The sequence below is a fragment of the Balaenoptera musculus genome, chromosome 14 (genome assembly GCF_009873245.2).
Source record: "Balaenoptera musculus isolate JJ_BM4_2016_0621 chromosome 14, mBalMus1.pri.v3, whole genome shotgun sequence".
NCBI lineage: Eukaryota > Metazoa > Chordata > Mammalia > Artiodactyla > Balaenopteridae > Balaenoptera > Balaenoptera musculus.
In genome coordinates this window covers 20,495,550-20,516,835 of record NC_045798.1, presented here as the reverse complement: position 1 = coordinate 20,516,835, position 21,286 = coordinate 20,495,550, and the positions used below count along the sequence as shown (strand labels likewise).

Below are 21,286 nucleotides of genomic sequence, written 5' to 3'. Positions count from 1 at the left end.
TACGAAAACAGAGCAGGATGCCCTGCACGGCCAGCGGTGGTTCCTCCCCGTCCACGTGAACCCTTCCACACAGCAGTGCAGCTTTATAAAGTGAAATGAAAGATTTCACGCCAGCATTAAGGTTCAACTCACAGTCAATGGGGACTCATTATAGAAAAAGTGGGAAGCAAACTTTTGTCACAAATGAGGCATTGCTCGATCACACCAGGGGCCTCCGAGTACGTCCGTGGGCAATGATACCAAGAGCTGCTACAGTGAAGTCCATCTGGCAAGGCAGGGACCTAAAATCCTCACGTTCCCAGTGCGAACTAAAATTGTGTGTTTAATAATGGAAGAAGGAAAAGATGTGAGAGAAATAAATACCTTTGTTCCTCAGACCATCTTCACGGAGGTCCATGCATAGATGTTCTTTGCTTGCCTGCATCAGGAGGTCCTCCTGCAGTAAGAAAATCCAGCGGTCAGGGAGGATCCAGAGACACCCAAGCTCACCAATGCCAATGATTCTCTGAGAGTCTTCTTTCCAACTCCTGGAAATTTGCTAGCCAAGGACTGGGAACTGAAGCAAACCTCAAATTCAAATTAATATAATCAATAAAACTTCCACTTCTCTAGAATTTGAGCTTGAAAAGCCAAGTTTCTCAAGGTCTGGACAATAACAGAGGTTTAGAATGCTGGGCTGCAAATCCAAACAAAACCCTATAAGTATCCTCCGAATCAAGAAACACATTGATGCAATGTGATCTTAAGTGAAAATCTGAATGGAAACTATCAGGAAGTTGGATGTAACTCAGTCCCTAACCATTCTCAGCATCACATACTCATTTTTTTCTCAAACCTCCTGGAAGGGCTATTTTTCCTTTTCATCCTTGTTCACTGGAGGAGGGTATAAGGAGGAACACCATCAATGACAACCTACAGAGGGACTTCAGGAAAATGGGATGGGGCAGCAGCAACAGCGCGTGTGTGGCATGGGGCCCCGTGAGGAAAGGGTCCAACCAGGCTGACCAGCTGGAGACACTGACAGACCAACGATGGCTGCTCACATCAAAGTTTCCTTCTGGGTCACCTCTTCTTCTCTGCCCAAAGATTTTCTTTCACATGGATTTAACTGGTAAGTAAAAGATTCTGACATCGCGCTCTCTTAAATTGACAGACGGTGAAATCATTGCTACAATGCTTGATAACTTTTACAGCACTTAAAAAAAACATCACTGCCCACATTCTCCACCAAAAAAAATGCCCCCCAGAAAACCCCAAAACAACAACAACAACAACAACAAACAAGCAAAACCATTTCATTTCTAAGCAAAGTTCTGTGGTGGAAACAGAAGATCAAAGTGATGGCAAATACAGGTGGACACAGGAGGAGATAAAGCATCATCACTGCAAGTGAGAGAAGAGGCCCGGCGTGGAGTGTCATGTACAAAGCAGGACTGTTCCTTCACTTGTTATTGCAACTTCAAGTGTGGAATGCTTTTGCACAGTGTGAACTTAAAACAACCATCTCCCACAGAACTTACGTGTTACCACGTTTGGCCAAAAGAGTATGAATTCTAGTGTGATGCCAGGTCAAATTTATTTGTAAATGGGGAGAAGAAAAGCTCTTACTTACCGTAGAAGGAATGATGGAATTAGAAAATTACCATTTGGCAACCATCACAGTGATAATTATCTCAAGAATCATCAATGGATGTTAAAACTAGTCGCTAAAAGTTTGAATGAGAAACAGAAATATTTACAGTTTCAAAATATCTCCCCACAAGATACTCAATAATTATGAAGGGGAAAATAGTACCTTCACAGTGGAGAAGCCTGGCAGACCCCACCTGAACCAGGTGATGGCAGTTCCCCTGCCCAGGAATGAGGCACCTCGATGCCAGGCGCCTGCTGAAAGGATGCACAGGAAGAACCACATCACTTCTGTGGGGTTCCTGCCCCCCAAATGCACAACCAGGATCTAATCATGAGGAAACATCAGACAAACCCAAACTGAGGAAAATTCTACAAAATAAATGGCCTGTACTCTTTCAAGTGCCAAGGTCATGAGCTGAGAAAATGTTACAGATTAAACGAGACTAAACAAACATGACAACTGAATGCCACAAATGATCCTGGATTTTTCCTAGACCAAGAAAACATTTTCTTTTCTTTTGCTACAAAAGACTTCAGTGGGACAATTGGCCAAATGTACTCGGATCAGTGTTAATTTCTTGATTTTGATTAGGGTACTGTGGTCACCTGACACAATGCCCTTGTTTGCTAGGAAATACACAGTCAAGTATTTAGGCATCACGTCTACAACTATACGCTCAAATTATTCAGAAGGGAAAAAAAGCAAATGTGGTAAAATGTTAACATGTGAGGAATATGCATGAAGGGTAATGGGAATTCTTCACACTACTTTTGCAACTTTAAGTCTCAAATGATTTCAAAATGAGAGGTTAAGAAAACATTGTTATTTGTAGTTACCCTTGATCCTTTCTCCAAAATGATACTACCCTCCACACTTCCAGTTCTCAGGCTGAATGTCTGAAGTGTTAGATTAGATGCTATTTAGAGTATTTCTTCAAGTTAATACTTTATGGGAAAGGCCGGGTGCTGGAGCAAAAGCCGAGGGGTGAGGAGTCAGATGCAGCTCTGTTCCAGCCGCAGGACTCCCACCTGCTAGCTTTGCTGCACAGAGTGCATGCTTACAGGTGGTTTTATAAATGGGGACCACAGACACCTCGCAAGATGCCCTGCCAGGACGGGTGCTCCATGAGCAGAAGTTCTCACCATCCAGTAGACCTTAGACCTTAGATCTCACTTTCCTGTGAGAAAAGCCAATAGGACTGTCACCAACAGAGCCCGGTGTCATCTGGAGTGACCGCCCTAAGCTCTTCTGGGCCTAAAAGAGACTCTGCAGTGAGAGCTGACCTCCTGCCAGCAGCATACAGGTCCCCTCAGATTCCCAAGGACTCTGGTGAGCTCGTATGATGAACCCTAAGGGCTCCGGCTCCTGGAGGGACTGCTGGGATTTTAGTCTGGCCCCACCTGCTGCTCTAAGGAGATGTCTTAGCTGGAGCCCGCACACACCCTGGTGGAGTGCCAACCTGACTGCTTCAAGCCATCCCCCCGTCTCCCTGCTTAGCCACGACCCCTAACAGTGAAGGGGAGCAGCAGAAGCTGGGAGTGACAGACTCCTCTCTCCCCCTGCCTTGCTGACTTCTCCTGAAAGGTTCTGAGTTATGAAAAACAAGTTTCCCCTCACAGAGGGCTGTGGACCCTACAAAGTTTTAAGTCTAGATATGATCAGGAATTGACAGGGTTGAAAAAGAAACAGTGTGAGGCTGAGTTCAGATGTGAGGGACCCCCAACCACCAGCACCACGGCACTGGGCGATCTTCAGATCAGGTGGTAGCTCAACCAGCCCTGGGCCCCAAACGCAGATGAAGGAACAGAACAGACCACTTGCGAGCAATGGCCGTGTAGCGTAAGCATCCTGTGTGCAACTCCCTCCATCCCCTCGAGCCAACCGATCATGTAATAAACACTTGAAGAAATTTATCAGACACAAGGTCCTTTTCCTACAATATTTTATCAGCTAAGTGTTCTAAGTTTCAGGATTCCTAGAGGTAAAGTCCTAAACATTTCTCTCTACCATCTAGATTTTACTAAATCTTGACATCTGATCATTAATATCCTAACATTCCTTGCAAAATCTGTTTCCAAGATAAAAGTTCACGTGGATCCCTCTTGCAAAATCAAATGAGATCATTACAGTAGTTTGTAGCGTTATATAAACTATATAAAATACGAAATGCCACATAATAGTGCAATTTGTCAAACTGACAGCAAATGCTCTGCCTCAGCCTGGCACAGCCAACATGTCATCCTCCTGCCCACTGCCTGGAACCAAAACCAACTTAAAATACTTCTTCAAAGTTTAGGCAGATTTTAGGAGGGTCTTGAAAACCATTCTTACTGTTCATCTGTAATCTTATTTCCCATTAAAAGCTGGCTGTTTATCCTGGAAAAGACGCAATACTGATTCATTCCTATGAGGCTAGTATTGAGCCAGAAAAAAAAAACCCACAACTATCTTTAGGAGGGAAATGAACATACACCAGGCCCTTCAGCTTTTATAAGCAGGGTAGTTATAAGCTCCTCAGGGCCTGACGTACACCTGAGCCATGAGCCCTGGTTGTAAGCAGATCTCGCTGACCTCCTCCAAGCCTGAGCTTCCTGAGCTGGAGCAGTGGTGGTCAAAGCTTCAGGTGGGGGCTTCCCTGGTGGTGCAGTGGTTGAGAGTCTGCCTGCCAATGCAGGGGACACGGGTTTGAGCCCTGGTCTGGGAAGATCCCACATGCCGCAGAGCAGCTGGGCCCGTGAGCCACAGTTACTGAGTCTGCGCGTCTGGAGCCTGTGGTCCGCAACAAGTGAGGCCGCGGTGGTGAGAGGCCCCCACACCGCGATGAAGAGTGGCCCCCGCTTGCCACAACTAGAGAAAGCCCTCACACAGAAAAGAGGACCCAACACAGCCATAAAAAAAAAAAAAAAAAAAAAAAAAGCTTCAGGTGGGACTGCCGACACACTGAACACACAACAGGGCCCCAACACAGAGCAAATGGGATACCTCCCATTTCCTGGCACTTGTGGGAACAGCAGTGATCATGTTCACAGTGAAGAACACTGAAAATAAACAAGACGTTGGATCTCTAGATGAACCTTTCAGTTTCCTACACTTGCATATCTAGGAAGGAACAGCTGTAGGACAGCAACTTTAAATCATCTTTACTGAGCCTAAAAAGGAATTTTCCTCCATGTATCTCAATTCAGAGAAACTTTAAATGAGGCACTGATCACGTTAGCTGGGTAAGGCATTTAATAACAGTCCGCCACAAGGATTTATCTAAGAGAACTGCTAAACTAATGAGGAGAAAGTTCCACCTTAAGTCCCAGCAATATGTGAATGGTGCTTTGGGCACTTCTTTGTCACACACTTTTAACAATACGAGCTGAGAACCACAGGCAAACCATCACTGTGGGGACCACGGTACCCTGGCAGACCGGGAGAACAGCTTATGGCCACCAACGGTACTACTGAGAGTGTGAAGTTCAGATTTTTTCACCTTTAAATCACTGAAAATGAGTTCTTTCCAACAAGATTTCCTTTTAAGCAAACAGCAAGCTGCTTCACACTATTGCAAATTTCCCTTAGGATCAGAGACTCTTAGGGTGACGAGGAAGGAAGCTTAATGGGCATTTAGCGTAACAGCCTTTCCCTTAAGTAAAGTCACATAAATTGCATAAGATTGGGTCTTTTCTGAACATGCCATTAAATAACAAGTTTCTCCAATAGCATAACATGCCTCCGGTGATCAACAGCCATTGTGCTTCCTGACTTGATGTCTCTTGTCCATATGCCTTCAAATATCTGTCAAAAGATGCATACTGAGTCTTCGTATGTTTCTGCTAACAGACAATTCAGAACTTTTTCTGTGTCTGTGTTGAGCATGAATGATGTATCTTGAAGCCAAAGCTTTTACAACACATTCACCCCGGCAGATCTACCCCTGTGTACAGCTTATATCTAAGCACCAAGAAAAACAAGCAAAAAACCAAGCATGGTATAAAGAGTTTTCACAGATACAAGGATGTAATGTTCAGCACAGGGAATGTAACCAATATTTTATAATAACCTTAAATGAAGTATAACCTATAAAAATGTCAAAAATCACATTGGGCAATTCTCTGATGGCCTAGTGGTTAGATTCCGGGCTTTCGCTGCCATGGCCTGGGTTCAATCCCTGGTCGGGGAACTGAAATTCCACAAACTGCGCGGCCAAGAAAACAAAAATTAAATCACTACGTTGTACACCAGAAACTAATATAACATTGTAAACCAACTATACTTCAGTTAAAAAAAAGAAATAAAGTTGGTTGTTCAAATCAGGAAAAAAAAAGTTTTCAATGTCAAATCACCTGTGTGGGATGTCACATACCCGTCTTTCCACTTTATTCTTAAATAAGACCAGTCTTTTCCGTATCCTGGTCCGTAACCTCTGTGTGCACTGTAGTTCTTGACCTTCCTCCTGTGAGTGCAGAGGTCAGAGCTGAACGGTTCTTTCACCACTCAGCGTGCCTCCTGCAGCTGTCCCTTCCACGCACCTGTTCCCAGACTCTTTCCCCTCCTTGTTTTTGCCCTTCTTCTCCCCTCCCGATAACAGAATATCCCAGATCAAAGGACAAAAGTACTAGTTACAAGTCTTTATACCTTTTTGACACAATCATAAGGCAGGAAAGAATGATTTTTTTGCTGGTTTAACTTTTCATGATTGAAATATTTCATGACTGCAGTATTTACTTTAACTTTTTAAGTGGATCTTTTTTATTTTTTATTAAAAAAAATTAAAAAAAATATTTTGGCTGCACCACACAGCATGCAGGATCTCAGTTCCCCGACCAGGGATTGAACCCTTGCCCCCTGCAGTGGAAGCGCAGAGTCTTAACCACTGGATCGTCAGGGAAGCCCCACGTGGATCTTTAAAGAAAATGTCAAGTACAGTCACAAAAGGACAAAGACTGTATGATTGCACTTATATGAGGTCCCTAGAGCAGACAAATTCATAGACAAAAAGGTGGCGAACGGGGGTTACCGGGGGCTGGGGGAGAGCATATGGGGAGTTATTGTTTAATGGGGACAGAGTTCCAATTTGGGAAAATAAAAAGAGTTCTGGAGATGGATGATGGTGATGGTTATACAACAATGTGAATGTACTTAATGCCACTGAAACGTTACAAATAATAAAAATGGTAAATGTTATATGTATTTTACCACAGTAAAAAAAGCCAAAAAAACAGTTAAGACCAACATTTAAAAATAAGTTGCTTCATAAAATAACATGTACTTTGTTTTTCTTTTACAACAAACAAAACAAAAAAACAAAAACACAACTAATAATGACCTTAAGAGAGGTTAAATGAGTGAATGAAATGAATATTTAACAAAACCAGTTTAGGTTTCATCAGGGCCCAAGGTACAAAAAAGCGTAAACTTCTAATTCTAAATATTGGTGCCGTTCTTCTCCATGAACTGGGAAATTCACCAAGCAGACTTAACTTCATTAAATTCATTTAATTCATGCAATCCATGCCGGAAAGTGTAGGTGGCCGTCCTTCACAACCACAGCAAGTTCTTATTCCTGGAGCCGAGCTCTGCTGAAGTCAGTACCCTTCCGCCTTGACTGATTTTGGTTCAGAGGGAACAGAGAAGAGTGGGTTAAGTGATAACCTCTGAGTACTCTTCCCCAAACTGGAGCCAGTGCATGACTGTGGGCCTCTTTTCTGGTTTGAGATGAACAACAGCTGAAGGAAAAAACTTTGTGGAATGCTGCTAAAGGCAAATCAACTATTAGAACAAAATCACAGAATGTCAGCATGGAAAAGAACACCTACCTCTGAGGTTGCTTGTCCGAGTTAGAATCCCCTTTGCTATATTCCTGACAAACAGTCAGAGCCTCTTTATAAACAGGACTTCCCTGAGTAATCTAAGCCATTTCTAGACTGTTCTAGCTGTTAAAAAGCACCTCTCATACTGAGTTAAATTCTGTCTCCCTCTATCAACAAGAGGTTTTTTTTGGTTTTAATTGTTATAATATTTTTTAAAGTTTTTAAACATCTGATTTAGAAATAATCTTTTAAATACACCAAAAAATTGCAAATATTGGTCAAAAAAATTTCTTGTATAGTCTTCATCCAGCTTTCCCTAATGTTAACATCTTACATAACCACAGTATAGTTATTAACACTAATAAAATCCTAACTAATCTAAAGACCTTATTCAAATCTTGTTAACGGCTCCATAACACCCTTTTCGGGACCAGGATCCAATCCAGGCTCCCAGAATGCATTTAGTCATCGTGCCTCCTCAGTCTCCTTTCAACTGAGAGGGTTCCATACGTATTCATCTTTCATAACTTTTGGAAAGAAAGTCCCTTGGTTTGGGTTTGTCGGATGTTTCCTCATGATTAGATCCTGGTTGTGCCATCTGGGGGGCAGGAACCCCACAGAAGTGATATGGTTCTTCTCTGGCTCATTCCTCCTGTGTGTACACATGTGTGGGTTTTATACAAATGAGCATACACTTGTACACTTGCTTATTTCCCCTTCTTTCATGCATGAAAGGGAGAATACTGTAGAAAGTCCTTCACAGTTTGCTTTCTTCACTTAGTATATCCTCCTTTGCAGAAGAGTTAACAGCAGCAGGCCTGTTATTCTTAGAAAGGCGTGCTTACAAGGGTAGCCTTGGCTAGCATCTGTGAACTTAGATTGCAGGAGAGTCTCCACCACTTCCTAAATGATCAGAGTGGCTCACGACACCTATGCAACAATGTGATTCATGGGGAACCCCTGCTTTCCTCCTGTGACGTCTGGGATTTTGGTATGTGCCAGCCAGAGGATGCCCATGTGACCAGCCTGAACTCTAACAAGCTTCCATGGTAGTCATTTCACATGTATGAGCAGAATTTGTTCCCAGAGGAAGTGAAGTGTGTGTGACTACACTCGGAGAGCACTCCTGGGAGTGTGTGCGTGATTTCCTCTAGACATTGCCCCCATGCCCCTCTTCCCTTTGCTGATTGCTTTATGTCCTTACACTGTAATTAATCTTAGCTGTGAATCTGACCATGTGCAGTGTCCTGTGAATTCCAGAGAATCACCAAACGCAGAAGTGGTCTAGGGGACACCTGTACCTGTACATGGAGATCTTCATTCTTTATTACAGTTGCACAGGGCTCCAGGGAAGGATGTTTATATACCATAGTTTATTCAACCTGTCTCCTATATGTGGACATTTAGGTTGCTTCCAACATTTTGCAATAATAAACTACACTTCAAACAATAACCTTGTGTATACATATTTTTATGCTGTGGGAGGTGTATCTTCAGGGTAGATACTCTGTAGAAATGAGAGTTCTGGGTCAACAGATCAGGGCATAGTTTTGTTAAGTGTAGCCCAATTCCTCTTCTGCAAGGTTGTATCAGTATGCGTTCCCACCAGCCATGTGTGAGAACAGCCTTTTTCCTCACAGCCTTGCCAATTCTTCATGTTCACCAATCTGATAGGTTTCATAAAAGTAGTATCATGGGTTGTTTAAATTTGCATCTCTAATTATGAGTGAGGTCGGTCATCTTCATGTGTTTAAACACAATACACACACACACAAACACACACGCATGCAGTGACTTATCTACTCAAGTGTCTCCTCCATTTTTCTATTGAGTTTTTTCATTCCCCAATTTAACAGGTCTTTATACAGTAGAGATATAAGCCCATTATCCATGATATACGTTGCAAATATGTCCTCCCAATTTGTCAGTTGTCTTTTGACTATGTTTGTGGTGTTTTGCCAATCTAGCAAGAGTTAACCTGGGGTCCAAGGATGTCTGGAGTCTGCAGACCTTCCAGGATGGCATGTCTGCTTTTCTGAGAGGCCTGCAGCATTCATCCAGATTTCCAATGGTGCTGTGACCTAAGAATGTCAGGAGCTGCCCCGTCCCACCCGTCTTCCCCTGAGCTTAACTGTGCCCAACAGAACTGCTCTGCTCAACCCTCCAAAGTCTCAAAGGCTTCTCTCATTCCTCCTGAGTTTTCAGGAAGACCCAGCAACTTGGCTTCCAATGGGGTATTTTCACGTTGTGTCCTTAGTGTGAATCCTTATCCATGAATACATTCCTCCCACATGACCCCAGGCTCAATGTGAAAAGGAAGGGACAGGCTCTGCTTTGGCCAGGAACCCCAACACTGACTCATTCCTTGCTTCCCCTCTGCCCCCCACCCCATCCTCCCTGTATCTTGAGCTCATCTGAGTGCTGGGGGCGTAGGGGAGAGAGAACCATGAGGATGATACTCTAGGTACAGGCGAACCAGCACACAAGCACACAACCACCACCTCTGTCCAGGCAACACATTTTGTTAATGTATATTAAGAGCAAACTGGCTTTTCTTGGCAGCTACAGAGTCTATTCTAATTAACCAGTTAAAACCTGTAGGGCTTCTGTTTTTCACTTCTGTTTTCCACTTGTGTGTAGTTCCCTTTATGAAACCAAGTACAAAATCTTGCATTTATATCTATTAAATTTCATTTTGCTTTACACAATTCAAAATGTAATTTACCTCTGGTGGAGTTAAAAAGGAGAAAGGGAATGGTTTAGAAAAGGAATAGGGAAACAGTAATCTTCTAGTTCTCGGGTTGGGTGGTACGTATATATGTGTGTATATACGTGTACTGATATAAGTATGTTGTGTTCATTTATATATGCATACTTTCATTTTATATCAAATTTTACATGAAGAAAACTTTCCATCTTGTTAGACGCAGCCCACCATAACAAGGAGTAAGGAACTTCTGGATCTGTTACGTTGCTCATTTAACTATATTTTTAAGGATAGGTCACCACAGCATAAAATCTGATATTTTGTTCAACTGTTACTTCATGCTTTATCTATTCTTAATTATGGTTAATATACGCAGCCTACTAATGACAGTCAATTGCCCTGTAACCTGTGTAAATAAATGATGTATTTTTATCAGGTGGGGAATGGAGCCTAGCCCAGGAAGCCCAGAGAATACGAATTTATTAGTACATAGAGCAGGGGTTTACAAACTACAGCCTGTGCTTATAGACAACACTTTACTGGAATACAGCCACACTAATTTTTGTAAGAATCACCTATGCCTGCTTTCAAGCAACAATGGCAGAGTTGAGTAGTTTCAACAGAGGCCATATGGCCTGCAAAGCCTAAAATATTTACTGTACGACCCTTTACACAGAAAGTTTACTAACTCTTGATCTAAGGCACCATCCAGGGCAAAGAGTAAGCATTCTAGTCCACTTGGCAGGTAAAACTTCCTTTAGGAACTGGGGTTCATCAGGCTACCTTAGCTCACTAACCATTAGTCTCACCTAACTAATCCCTCTTACTCCAATATCAAATTCACAGAGATGGGATTTTCCATGCCACGCCAAGCAGTGATTCCACTTTTCACCGTGTATTAGTTAAAGAACTGGCTTTCTGATTTAAGCTTCAGCCTCTCATGAAGGGGGGTAGCTTGGATCATGAAGGGGGGTAGCTTGGATCAGTCCTTTGGAGATCATCACCTCTGACGTACAAAAGATACAAGTCGTTTCTAGACCTACAAAGCTTAGGACTTACTTCTGAAATATGGAGACCCCGCGAGGGTATCCATCCTATGAAGCCCTAGCTGGGTCAACAGTCTCCCTCAAAGATACCTCTGTGACACCTCACTCTATCCTAACCATGACGCTACCAAAACTCAAGGAACGAGTACACATCGTTCCTTAACATCAGACACAGAAATCCCACATGACCATCACAAAGAGACTCAACATTCCATATACAGTAGCTGTGTGAGAGGACTGACACGTTTTCATGAGATAAGCACTTCCTCTCAAGTGTCTGATGCGACACGAATGTTTTTAAAAATCATCAAAAGAAAGTTAACATCAAAATCAACATTTTGGAAATGTTTCAAGAATAAATCATAAGCTACCTGTCAGACTCTGTAATTTATCCTGCGAAGTGTTAGTCCAGCTGGAAAGATGCCATCCCCACTCAACTGATCTGCATCAAGATCTCATTTCTTACCTGGCTGGGGCAGAGCTTCTCTTCAGCAGCTGTGGAATATTGACGTGTGTCTTCCTTTGCTCCCTCACAGGGGTCTCTTACAATCTCCGCCTGGTCCCCTCCATCTCTGAAGACCTTTTGCTCCATGCTCTTGGCTTTCACTTCCCTATCCAAGATCCCAGAAGCCACAGAACCTTCTGCTGTGGGGTCCACCAGCCCACACCGCCCAGGCTCACCCCCATGGTCCAAGGTCTCAGGGGTTTCTTCGCGACAACTTTCCACAGGAGTCCTCTGCAGCTCCAAGGGCACTGCCCTACTCTGACTTATACGAGAGCTTGAGGCTCCAGGTTTTACATCTGGAATCGCACTTGGCTCAGGGTCAGCATGAAGCTCTTTGGAGACACTCACTGGGAGTTCAGAGTATAATTCCTGCACCTCGGCAGACATGGAGGAATCAAGTGGAACGGGCTGGGTCTCTACGCCGGATGACAGCATGGGGGCAGATGCAGATATGGAGTCAAGTCTTTTACACCAAACGGCTCACCCTGACACAAATCAAAGGAAGGGATAAAAGTTTAAAACCTTGCAGGGTAGTAGAAAGCTGTCTCAGCTTAAACTGGCTAAAACAAAGGCAAAAAAGTCTACCTCAAATGCCAGCATTATCTGGCACCAAAAAATTCTCTGTAAGAGACTGAGTTTGAGGAAAATAAATACCTTAAACCTTTAATAGACATCTGTCTAATTTCAATGCAAATACTGCCTTGTGAACAATTCTTAGTATAAATCTGGATTTAAGTGAGATCTCATCAAATGTAGATGAGAATAAGACAAGTCTAAGCATCCAAGGATAGACCCGATGTAAATAAGAAGGTAAAGAAGGTTTTTGAATTGTTTTCAGGTCGTGAACCTTGCGCGTTTTGTTCGCTGCTATATCCCTGCTGCCTGGAATAGTTGTTTCACCCATAGCAGGTACTCAGAAAATATTTGCTGAATTAACATATACTGAGGGACTCTGTAGAATTCGATTCACTGACTTTTCTTCATTAAGAATTCTCTTTGGAAGAAGATATAGAGAAAAGTGCTCACCAAACACCTGAGCTGTGTCTATGCAGGCTGGCACCCGACACGACTAAATCAGCTCTTGGGCAAATCCTTCCTGACTTCATTCAACTCAGCACCTCGAGATTTTCCAAGTGCCTTCACAGACACCACTCATTTGATTCTCATAACAACCCAGTGAGCTAAGCAGGGCGGCTGTTGTCCTCCTCTTACAGGTTCTAACACCACACCTGAAGAGGGTAAAGGTGACCTGCCTAAAATATTACATGGTTAACTGAGGGAAGGAGGGGGGACACCCAGGGCTTCCACTGTGTTGGTCATGTTTCACTTCTCACATTGGGTAATGGGAACATGGGTTATTTGCTAAAATGTATATATTTAAGTAGTTCATGATACTGTATTATTAAAGTAATCAAAACAAACGCACACACAGATAGGGAATGGTACACCCAGAACCAGGGTCTCCTGGCCGGTAACTTTTCCATTTTAGTCTACCAAACGCGTGTGGTTTCCACCACAAAATCCACTTGACCTGACCAAGGCGGAAATGATAACCAAATGAGATACTGCACGCTTTCGTTCTTGATGTTTTCCTTAACCCTAAACAGGAGGAGAGAGAAGGTGAGAAATATTTGGAATCTCCGAGTTGATAACAAGAATTTATCAGAAGTACTGACGGCAGATCCCTTTGGCCGAAATGCACGTAGGAAAGGATGTTTCAGATGTACTCTCACCACTTCCTAATGTCCATCTTTCTCCAAAATAAACATGTTACATACAAGTAATACCCAGAGCTCGCTAGGGAACTGTTTTGACTGTTAGGCTGTCTCACCGTCTCTCCACCAACCACGATCAGATTTCTGAGCATGAGGGACTCTCCGAGACACCAGGTAACTCCCTCCTTACGACCCAGCAGCCCTGGGCCCTGTCTCTGTTCATACCCTGATTATGGGGGGAAGCCCACCGATGCCGCTTACACAAAGGCACATGCTCTGCCTCCCCGTCAATGAGCAGCCCGCTCCTTGAGCACTCCTGGGTTGACGACTGTTCCTCCTTGACAGAAGGTCCCCTACACTGGCTTGTGCTGTCTGGACTGGAGCTGGGGCTGAGGAAGGGCAGAGGACAGGTCCTCTCATTCCAGACCATTCTGCCTTTCTCCTGGTTTTCCAACCTGTGGTGGCTGATTTACTCACGTCCCTATGCTCTCATCTGCTGAGCGAGCGCCTTAGTGTTTTCAAGGAACCCTACTCAAAGGTGAAAGGACATAACGCGACACCACTAACTTAAATACAAATACTAGAAATTACAGGAAAGCAGACTGCTGGTCCATAAGGTTGAGGTAACACAGGAGGGCTGGTGAAGAAACCTGAATCCAAAAGAGAAGCAAGGAGAGACGCACTGGCATGCAAAGGAGTGAGGTGAGACTCACAGGGGACTTTCATAAACCGTGCTGACAAAGGCATCCTTTCTGGAGCTAGTCTTCCCCTTTCTCCTCTAGCTCCTGGATTTCTAGGGGTACTTTAGATTTTAAGCCATTTTGTGTGTGTGTGTGTGTGTGTGTGTGTGTGTGTGTGTGTGTGTGTGTGTGTGTGTGTGTGTGTGTGTGTGTGTGTGTGTGTGTGTGTGTGTGTGTGTGTGTGTGTGTGTGTACGTGGGGGTTAAGGGATAAAGTGAAACTGCTATTTGATGCCCCCGCTCCCAAAAGGTTGGGAGTGCTCCTTTTAATTTGGTTCAGTTTCCCTTTCCCATCGACAGATAACAATCCAGCTTTTGGTTGTCACACCACATACGCACCGAAAGAGTAAGTGCAGGAAAGACTACTGTAGAAGAGAAGGTGGAGACAAGCTCCGTGGGTCTCCCTGCCTGCCAAAGTGTGGGTGTTCTCAAGGTCAACCCTCGATACACCCCTTTCCCAGGCTTCACTTTTTTGATGACCTCACCTTTTCGTGCAGCTTCTCTGATAAGAGGATGACTCAAAACTGTCCCTTTAAGCACAGAGTAACCACATGATCCAGCGACTCCACTCTGAGGAACATGTGCAAAAACCACATGCCCATGCAAAAACCACATGCCCGCACAAAAACTTGTACACGGATGTTCACCGCAGAACTGTTCACAAGAGCCAAAAAGTGGAAACAAATCAAAATGTCCATCAACCGATGAACGGATCAACAAAATGTGGTCTATCCACACAATGGAGTATTACTTAACTATGAAAAGAAATGATGTGTTGATTCATGACACAACATGGATGAACCTTGAAAACCTTATGTAAGTAAAAGAAGCCAGGCACAAAAGACCACATATTATAAGATCTCACTTACACGAAATGTCCACAGCAGGCAAATCTGGAGTCAGAAAGTGGATTAGTGACCACTTACTGCTGGAACAGTTGGAGAAAGGGAGTGGCTGATGGACAGTTTTTCTTTTAGGGGCAATAAAAGTGTTCTAAAATTGATTGTGGTGATGGTTGCACAACTCAGACTATGCCAAACACCACTGAATTGTACAATTTAAGTTGATGAATTACAAGTTATATGAATTATATCTTCATAAAGCTGATTTTTTTTAAAAGAAATCCGTCCCTAGCCCCAACTTTTTCTCAAGCTGTGACCTACGTTTCACTCACAAGGATGGCACCCCCCCCAAAACGTAACATGCCTAAAATAGAACCCATTCAATCCAGCGAATAATCGAGTATTGCTACATGCAAGCAGCTATGAGAAACAGGATGAGTAAGAGGCTCTCAGTAGCCTTACATGCTTATTTTTGATCCCATTGCCTCTCTTAGTAATGGCACCCCTGTTACCCCAGAGCTCAGACTTGAATCCCCAGACATAACCATATCTGACCATCCACATGGCGTTCAATTAGCACTTGTACCAACGGTCCCAACTCCAGCTGTGTCTCTAACAAATCTCACTCCTTTCCAACCCCACAGTCCTAACTCAAGATTTTGTTCTGAACACAAAATCACGCACAAATACATGCTTCCTAAACAGATGCTTATCATAAAGAGGCAATATTGATAATCACATAAAATGGCTCAAAATATTCCTCAGGGAAAACAGTGCCATTACCTTTCCTACACCTCCATCTATGTTGCAAACTGGTGTGGACCAAAACAGAATTGTAAAGCTTGGTCACCAAAAGATAACTTCCAATATACAAAAGCCAAACGCCACAAAACTACCATCTCTTGATACGTGTGTTTGGTAGAGACATAATTATAAGACTTTTCAACCTGTAAAACAACTAGGCACATCGGCTGTTGAAGCAAAACAGACACTCCTTCCTTTTTGCAGCCTGATTCTGGTCCTCAAGTTTCTCAGCAGTATGTGAAGTGGAGTCACCAAGGACAGCTAAGTGCCTCAGCTGGAGCCCTCAGAGGTGAAGTCATATTTAGATGCAAGCCTAGAGCAGTTTACAATTATTCTCAGCTCACTAGCTCACATCACTAAACTCTCCTCTCAACCTTCTCCCTCTATCAAGATATTGGTAATGCCACAAGACTGCAGAAACAACAGAATTTTACCATTCAAGTTCTTTAAATTTCTGAATGCAATGGAGCAATTAAAAATGATGGTACAGAAATATACCTCTCCATAGAAAGCTGCCTGAGATGTCTTATCAAGCTAGATAAATATTAGGATTCTTTTATTTTGGAAAAATATATATCCATATAGGAAAATTGTTTTAAATACTATAAGCCAAATATTAACAGTGTTACCCTGGGTGATGGGATCATGAATGACTTATCTGCATGTTGTACTTTTTTTTAAACAATGAGCGTGTATCACACGTGTTAAAATTTTTTTAAAACGTTATATCTCAAGATCCAAATATGAAGCAATAAAGAATAACCGGTAAGTGTATTATCCCTTTATCAGTATCTTTCCAAATGTCAGCTCTCTCCCTCAATCATAAATTTTTTTACACTAAAGTGTTAAATAAACTTGAAGTAAGAGGAAAGAGTAACACATGCTTATAAAATGTAGACAGGGATTTATGGCTTAATCCTTACTAATGATTTATAACCAACCTACTGAGTGAACACACCAGATAATTACCTAGTTTGAGGTATAAGCAGAAAATAACCCATAGATTCACAAACAACTCTCTCTTGCTGCTATTGGCTTGTCATCTTTACCATTAACACAAATAAGAATTACATTGTTTAGGGGATGGATTTATCCCAGGGGTGGGGATGGGGGGAAGACTAATGTTTATAAGGAGTATGCAGTACAATTATTCCAATAAAAGAAGAAAGCCCTTTGAATTGAGAATTATCATCTCCCAGTCTTTCTGCTTCAAATGCAGAATCAGTGCTGGGAAGCAGTCTAGTTGTTGGTCTTCAAGCTGGGAGACCAGGGTCCCTATCCTGCCTCTCGCTTACTAGCTGCACGGCCTTGAGTGTGTCACTGAACTTTCCTGGGCTTGTTTTTCACATGTACAATGGACAAATTAAACAAAATAATCGCAAAGCATTGTGTTACCCGTAAAAATCCTAAGACTCTAAATAACTTTTCTGTTTCAGTTTGTTTCAGCACAGCAGACCTATAGACACCAACAAAAGTGGTACAGAGCTCAGACTAATCCCCACTGCAAGTACTCAAGGGCAAACAAGGTAATTTAAGAACACTTTACATACGAAAAAGATAGAAAGCTGTTCTTCAGTGTGTCTTCAGGCAATTTGGAAGTGTTAATTCCCATCCCACCAAATAACAAAAGCCAAGGGGAGGATGGGGAAACTACGAATGAAAGATTAACATTGCAGCTCTCGGCCTCATTAGAATACGTTTTATAATACTAAAAACCTGACAAAGTGGCAACTTTAGTCATTCAAACATGCCCCAAAACAAAAGTTCTGGGGGTACAAAGTTTACAGCAGTAAGCAAAAGAAGAAAAAAAATCAAACAAAGAAAACAACAGAACAGAAAGCCATGTGCCCCAATAATCCCATCTGACGGTCTCCCTTCCCTTTAATTCCAAAAGCAAAGGGGCTGCTCTTAACCAAACGAAGCAGTTAATAACACTAGGCACTACCACACTTGTGACAAGGGCCAATACTCAAAATAATGATCAGGCCCTCAGAAGTTCACCACACTCCTTTCACCTTGAGAAAGGGGCTTTCTTTTCCAAAGATTCGGATACTGTAGCCAATCCCTCCCTGAGGGAATTCGGAGAAGGGGGCCTCTTCTTGAGTAACAGAGAAAGAAGAATCTTTGAACAAGATCTCTAGACAAACTGAAAGTGGGGCAGGGAAGTCCATATACTGAACAGGGCCTGGCTCTTCCCCACGGAGTGCACAAGAAATCTCAATAGCATCAAGCACGGCTTCCCCCCGTTCCTCCCTTTATCAGCATGCAGAAAAAGGATCCCTCTGTCTCCACATGGGGAGTGAAACAGTGAAAATACTCCTGATTTCTACTGACAAAGACTCTGCATAAAAGATTTTCATTCCTTTTTCAAAGGAAGGGGAGAAAAGAAACCATCTGTGCCACTCCAAATATACAGCAGGAAAGCGTCCTCCTCTCATAGGTCTAGAGTCTTATTTTTCTTGGGAGAGCAAGAGAAAGAAGTTGGAATCTCCATCTTGGGTGTAGGGGGGTGTGCACATCAGATAGAAGGAAGCTTTTTCGTCACTAGAGCAAGTAGGGGGAGTGGGAGAGGGCATCTCTAACCAGTCGGGAAGGAGTGATAGCTTCTGTGGACAAAGGAAAGGTTGGCTTCTATCAGGTCTCCCTCTTGGAGTACAGACCTGCTTCCAAAAGCAGTCTTTTTTGCAGATTATTCTAACTGAGGCCCTCTTTGTTAATTTGGTAAGTGTGGTCGGATCTAAGACAGTACAAGTGCCTCTTTCTCTGCCCCAGGGAAAAGCCTCCTCAGAAAGTGATAGGGGGTGGGGAGGGATGGGAGGAGGAGACATGCATGGAAAAATCTGTGTTTCTCTGTGGAAGATACCAGTTTCCTTTTTTAAAAAAAACAAAAACAAATTAAGTAACAGTAATAGCAACAGTTTTCCAAAAGGTTACTATGTACCAAGCACTTACACAAAATTTCCTTTAACCCTTAGGACAATTCTTTGAAGAGAGTACCCAAATTAGAGATGGGAGGACTGACAAAAGGTTAAGAAATGAGTCAAGGTCACAAAGATGGGAAGTGGGACACACGCGGGCTTGCATCCATCACACTCCAAACGCCACGCTCTTCACTGTGCGAGGGAAAAGAGCTCCAGGCACACCAATAAGCTCGGGGGCGGAGAAGCGAGGCTCACTCTGTGGACACGACTGGGGGAGGGGAGAAAGGCTGACTAACACCATAAAGTAAATTCAGGATCTTCCTCCCTCTGTACCAGGGTAAAGATAAAAAATAAAGAAGGGAAAATAAATCTATCTTTTACAGGGAAGGAAGAGCCCCCTGTCACTTTTAGGCAACTTGAGTCTTTCTCTCCACCTGGGGGGCGCTGACCAAATCGAGAGAGATCTTATCCCTCCTGAAAATAAGTTCAGAATCGCCCTCTCGCACCCCGGGAGCGGGTCTCCCTCTGCTGACAAGCGCGCCGCAGCCGGAGAAGCGCGTTCGCCCACGACAAGGGGCGTCGCCCGCCCCGAGGAGAGAAGTTGGGGGTCCCCCGCCGTATCGAGGTCGAAAAGGAGTCGTTCTCCCCCGCCGGAGCCATGACTCGGAGAAGCCGTTTTCCCCTCGCGACGCGGGGCCCTCTCTCCGGGTCGCTCCGCGCCCGCAGCGCAGCCTGCGTTCCCTTCGGCGCTCCGAGAGGACGGGCGGCCCGGGCTCCCCTTCAGCCTGCACCGCCCGGCGAAGGGTCCGCTCAGGCTGGAGTAGGGCGGGGCGGCTACGCCCGAAGCCTTCCCGCCCCCGGCCTCTTACCCTGAGGTCGGCTCCGCGGCCCGCGCTCGCCCCGCCAGCCCGGCCTCTGCAGCCGCTGCCCCGTAGCCTCCAAGTCTACCTGAGCCTGCGGAGCCGAGAGAGCCTGGGGGCGCTCCGGCCGCCGCCGCCTCTTCGTCTCTATGGTCGCCCCGCACTTCCTCATCCGGGGCCCGAGCTAGCCATGCGGACTCACCCAGGTCCCGCCCCCGCACTGCGCGCGCGCTCTCCTGGGGCGGCTCTTCCCGCATGGAGCCTCCCGCCCTCGGCTAGCTCCAGCGGCCTCTGCCCCGCCCCTGCGGCTGGGACTCTTAAAGGGGAACACATCTTTTGACTCTGCTCCTGCTGAGCTCCCGGCTTCTACCCTGGCAGCCCAAGATATCTTTTTATACCTGGAATCAGTATTTTAGATCATGTCACTCCCCTGCTCCATCTCCTTTCTGGCATCTTGTTTTAATTTCTTCATAGCTTTAACACTAGCCGAAATTGCCGTTTCATGTTTATCGACTCGTTTATCATCTGTCCCTCGCACCCTTGTCTGTTTTGTTCATCATCCTTTGCTCAGCACTTAGAGCAGTGTCCTGCACAAGCAGGCACTCAACAGATATTTGAAGGAAGGAAAAGAACGTTTATTCAAGAGGGAATTGAGACGGTCCAGAGAGTACAATCAAGCCCCAAATCACACAGCCCTGTGTTAAACAGAAATCTGTTGTCTCTTGGAGCTTATCAACTTGGCTGAGTAGAGAGCTAGAGGTTTGGAGGTTTGTGGGAGATTTTAATTTTCTCCTCTCCAACCAACGTATCCTTGAACCAGTCAACATGTGGACCATTTTATCTAAGACAGTGGTTTTCCCAGCTTTAGTTAAGGCTGGAGATATACACACCTAAATGCCAACCCTATTGTTTACAGCCTGTAAGTCCATCCATCGTCTATATACATACACAGTTTACGTATAGGCTACCACAGATGCTATTGGGATGAATTAACTAGAAATTCACTTTAGAACATTTCTACACTTATAGTAGCCAAGTCCTCAAGTTCTTTCTCAGGCAACTACGTGCCTATAGAAGAGGATCTGAGAAACTCAGTATTACTGGTTTGTCTTTTCCCTCAGGATCTAATATTACTGCACAGCACCATTATTGATCTCGTCTTTAAAAATGTGATATTTTGTTCAACATGGATTTTTTTGTATTCTTTTTTTAAAAAAAACCACATTATTTACATTGCTGAGTTTGTTGGCACCCCCTTAGCATTTTGTGCTCTAAATAAGGCAAGTGTCTCATTAGCCCCACCCACCTCACCCTAGTCCTAGTCTTGCTCCTAGCTCTGTGTTAAGCACAAACGGACCCCAAAGAAGCATCATATATATAATTCAATCCCCTAAAAGTCGAGAAGAGCCAATTTCCTGACAAATTCCATGCTTTTGGTGACATTTACTTGGCACTTTAAGTTCTTCTAATTTCAAAGACTTAACATGTCCCTCACCTCGCTTGGCCCTCAAACACCTTGTGAAGGAGGAAGAACACGTACTTTTTATTACCATCTGTCAGGGGAGAAATTTGAGGAAAGAGAAGTATCCTGTGCAAAGCCACACAGCTAAAAACAGGCAATCCTGCATGTGATTGTAGCACAGTGATTGTAGATTGTAGAACCAAGGCCATTGGCTCTCCAGTCTGGGAGCTACCCGCTCCAGCCTTCCCTAACCC

General features: G+C 44.0%; 1 protein-coding gene across 5 annotated transcripts in view; it reads right to left on the bottom strand.

Annotated features, from left to right (window-relative positions):
- Positions 1 to 19,722, bottom strand: part of PRR14L (proline rich 14 like) — a 56,669-nt gene extending 36,947 nt beyond the window's left edge. For 3 of the 5 annotated variants that reach the window (XM_036874362.1, XM_036874360.1, XM_036874361.1), the window contains exons 1-3: positions 19,580 to 19,722; positions 11,651 to 12,174; positions 364 to 436 (exon numbers count right to left, since the gene is read on the bottom strand). In XM_036874362.1, the coding sequence (XP_036730257.1) occupies positions 364 to 436; positions 11,651 to 12,124 (547 nt within the window). In that variant the 5' untranslated portion in view covers positions 12,125 to 12,174; positions 19,580 to 19,722. The remainder of the gene's footprint in view (positions 1 to 363; positions 437 to 11,650; positions 12,175 to 19,579) is intronic. The other 2 variants (XM_036874364.1, XM_036874365.1) reach the window with 1 other exon arrangement.
- Positions 19,723 to 21,286: the final 1,564 nt, after the last annotated feature.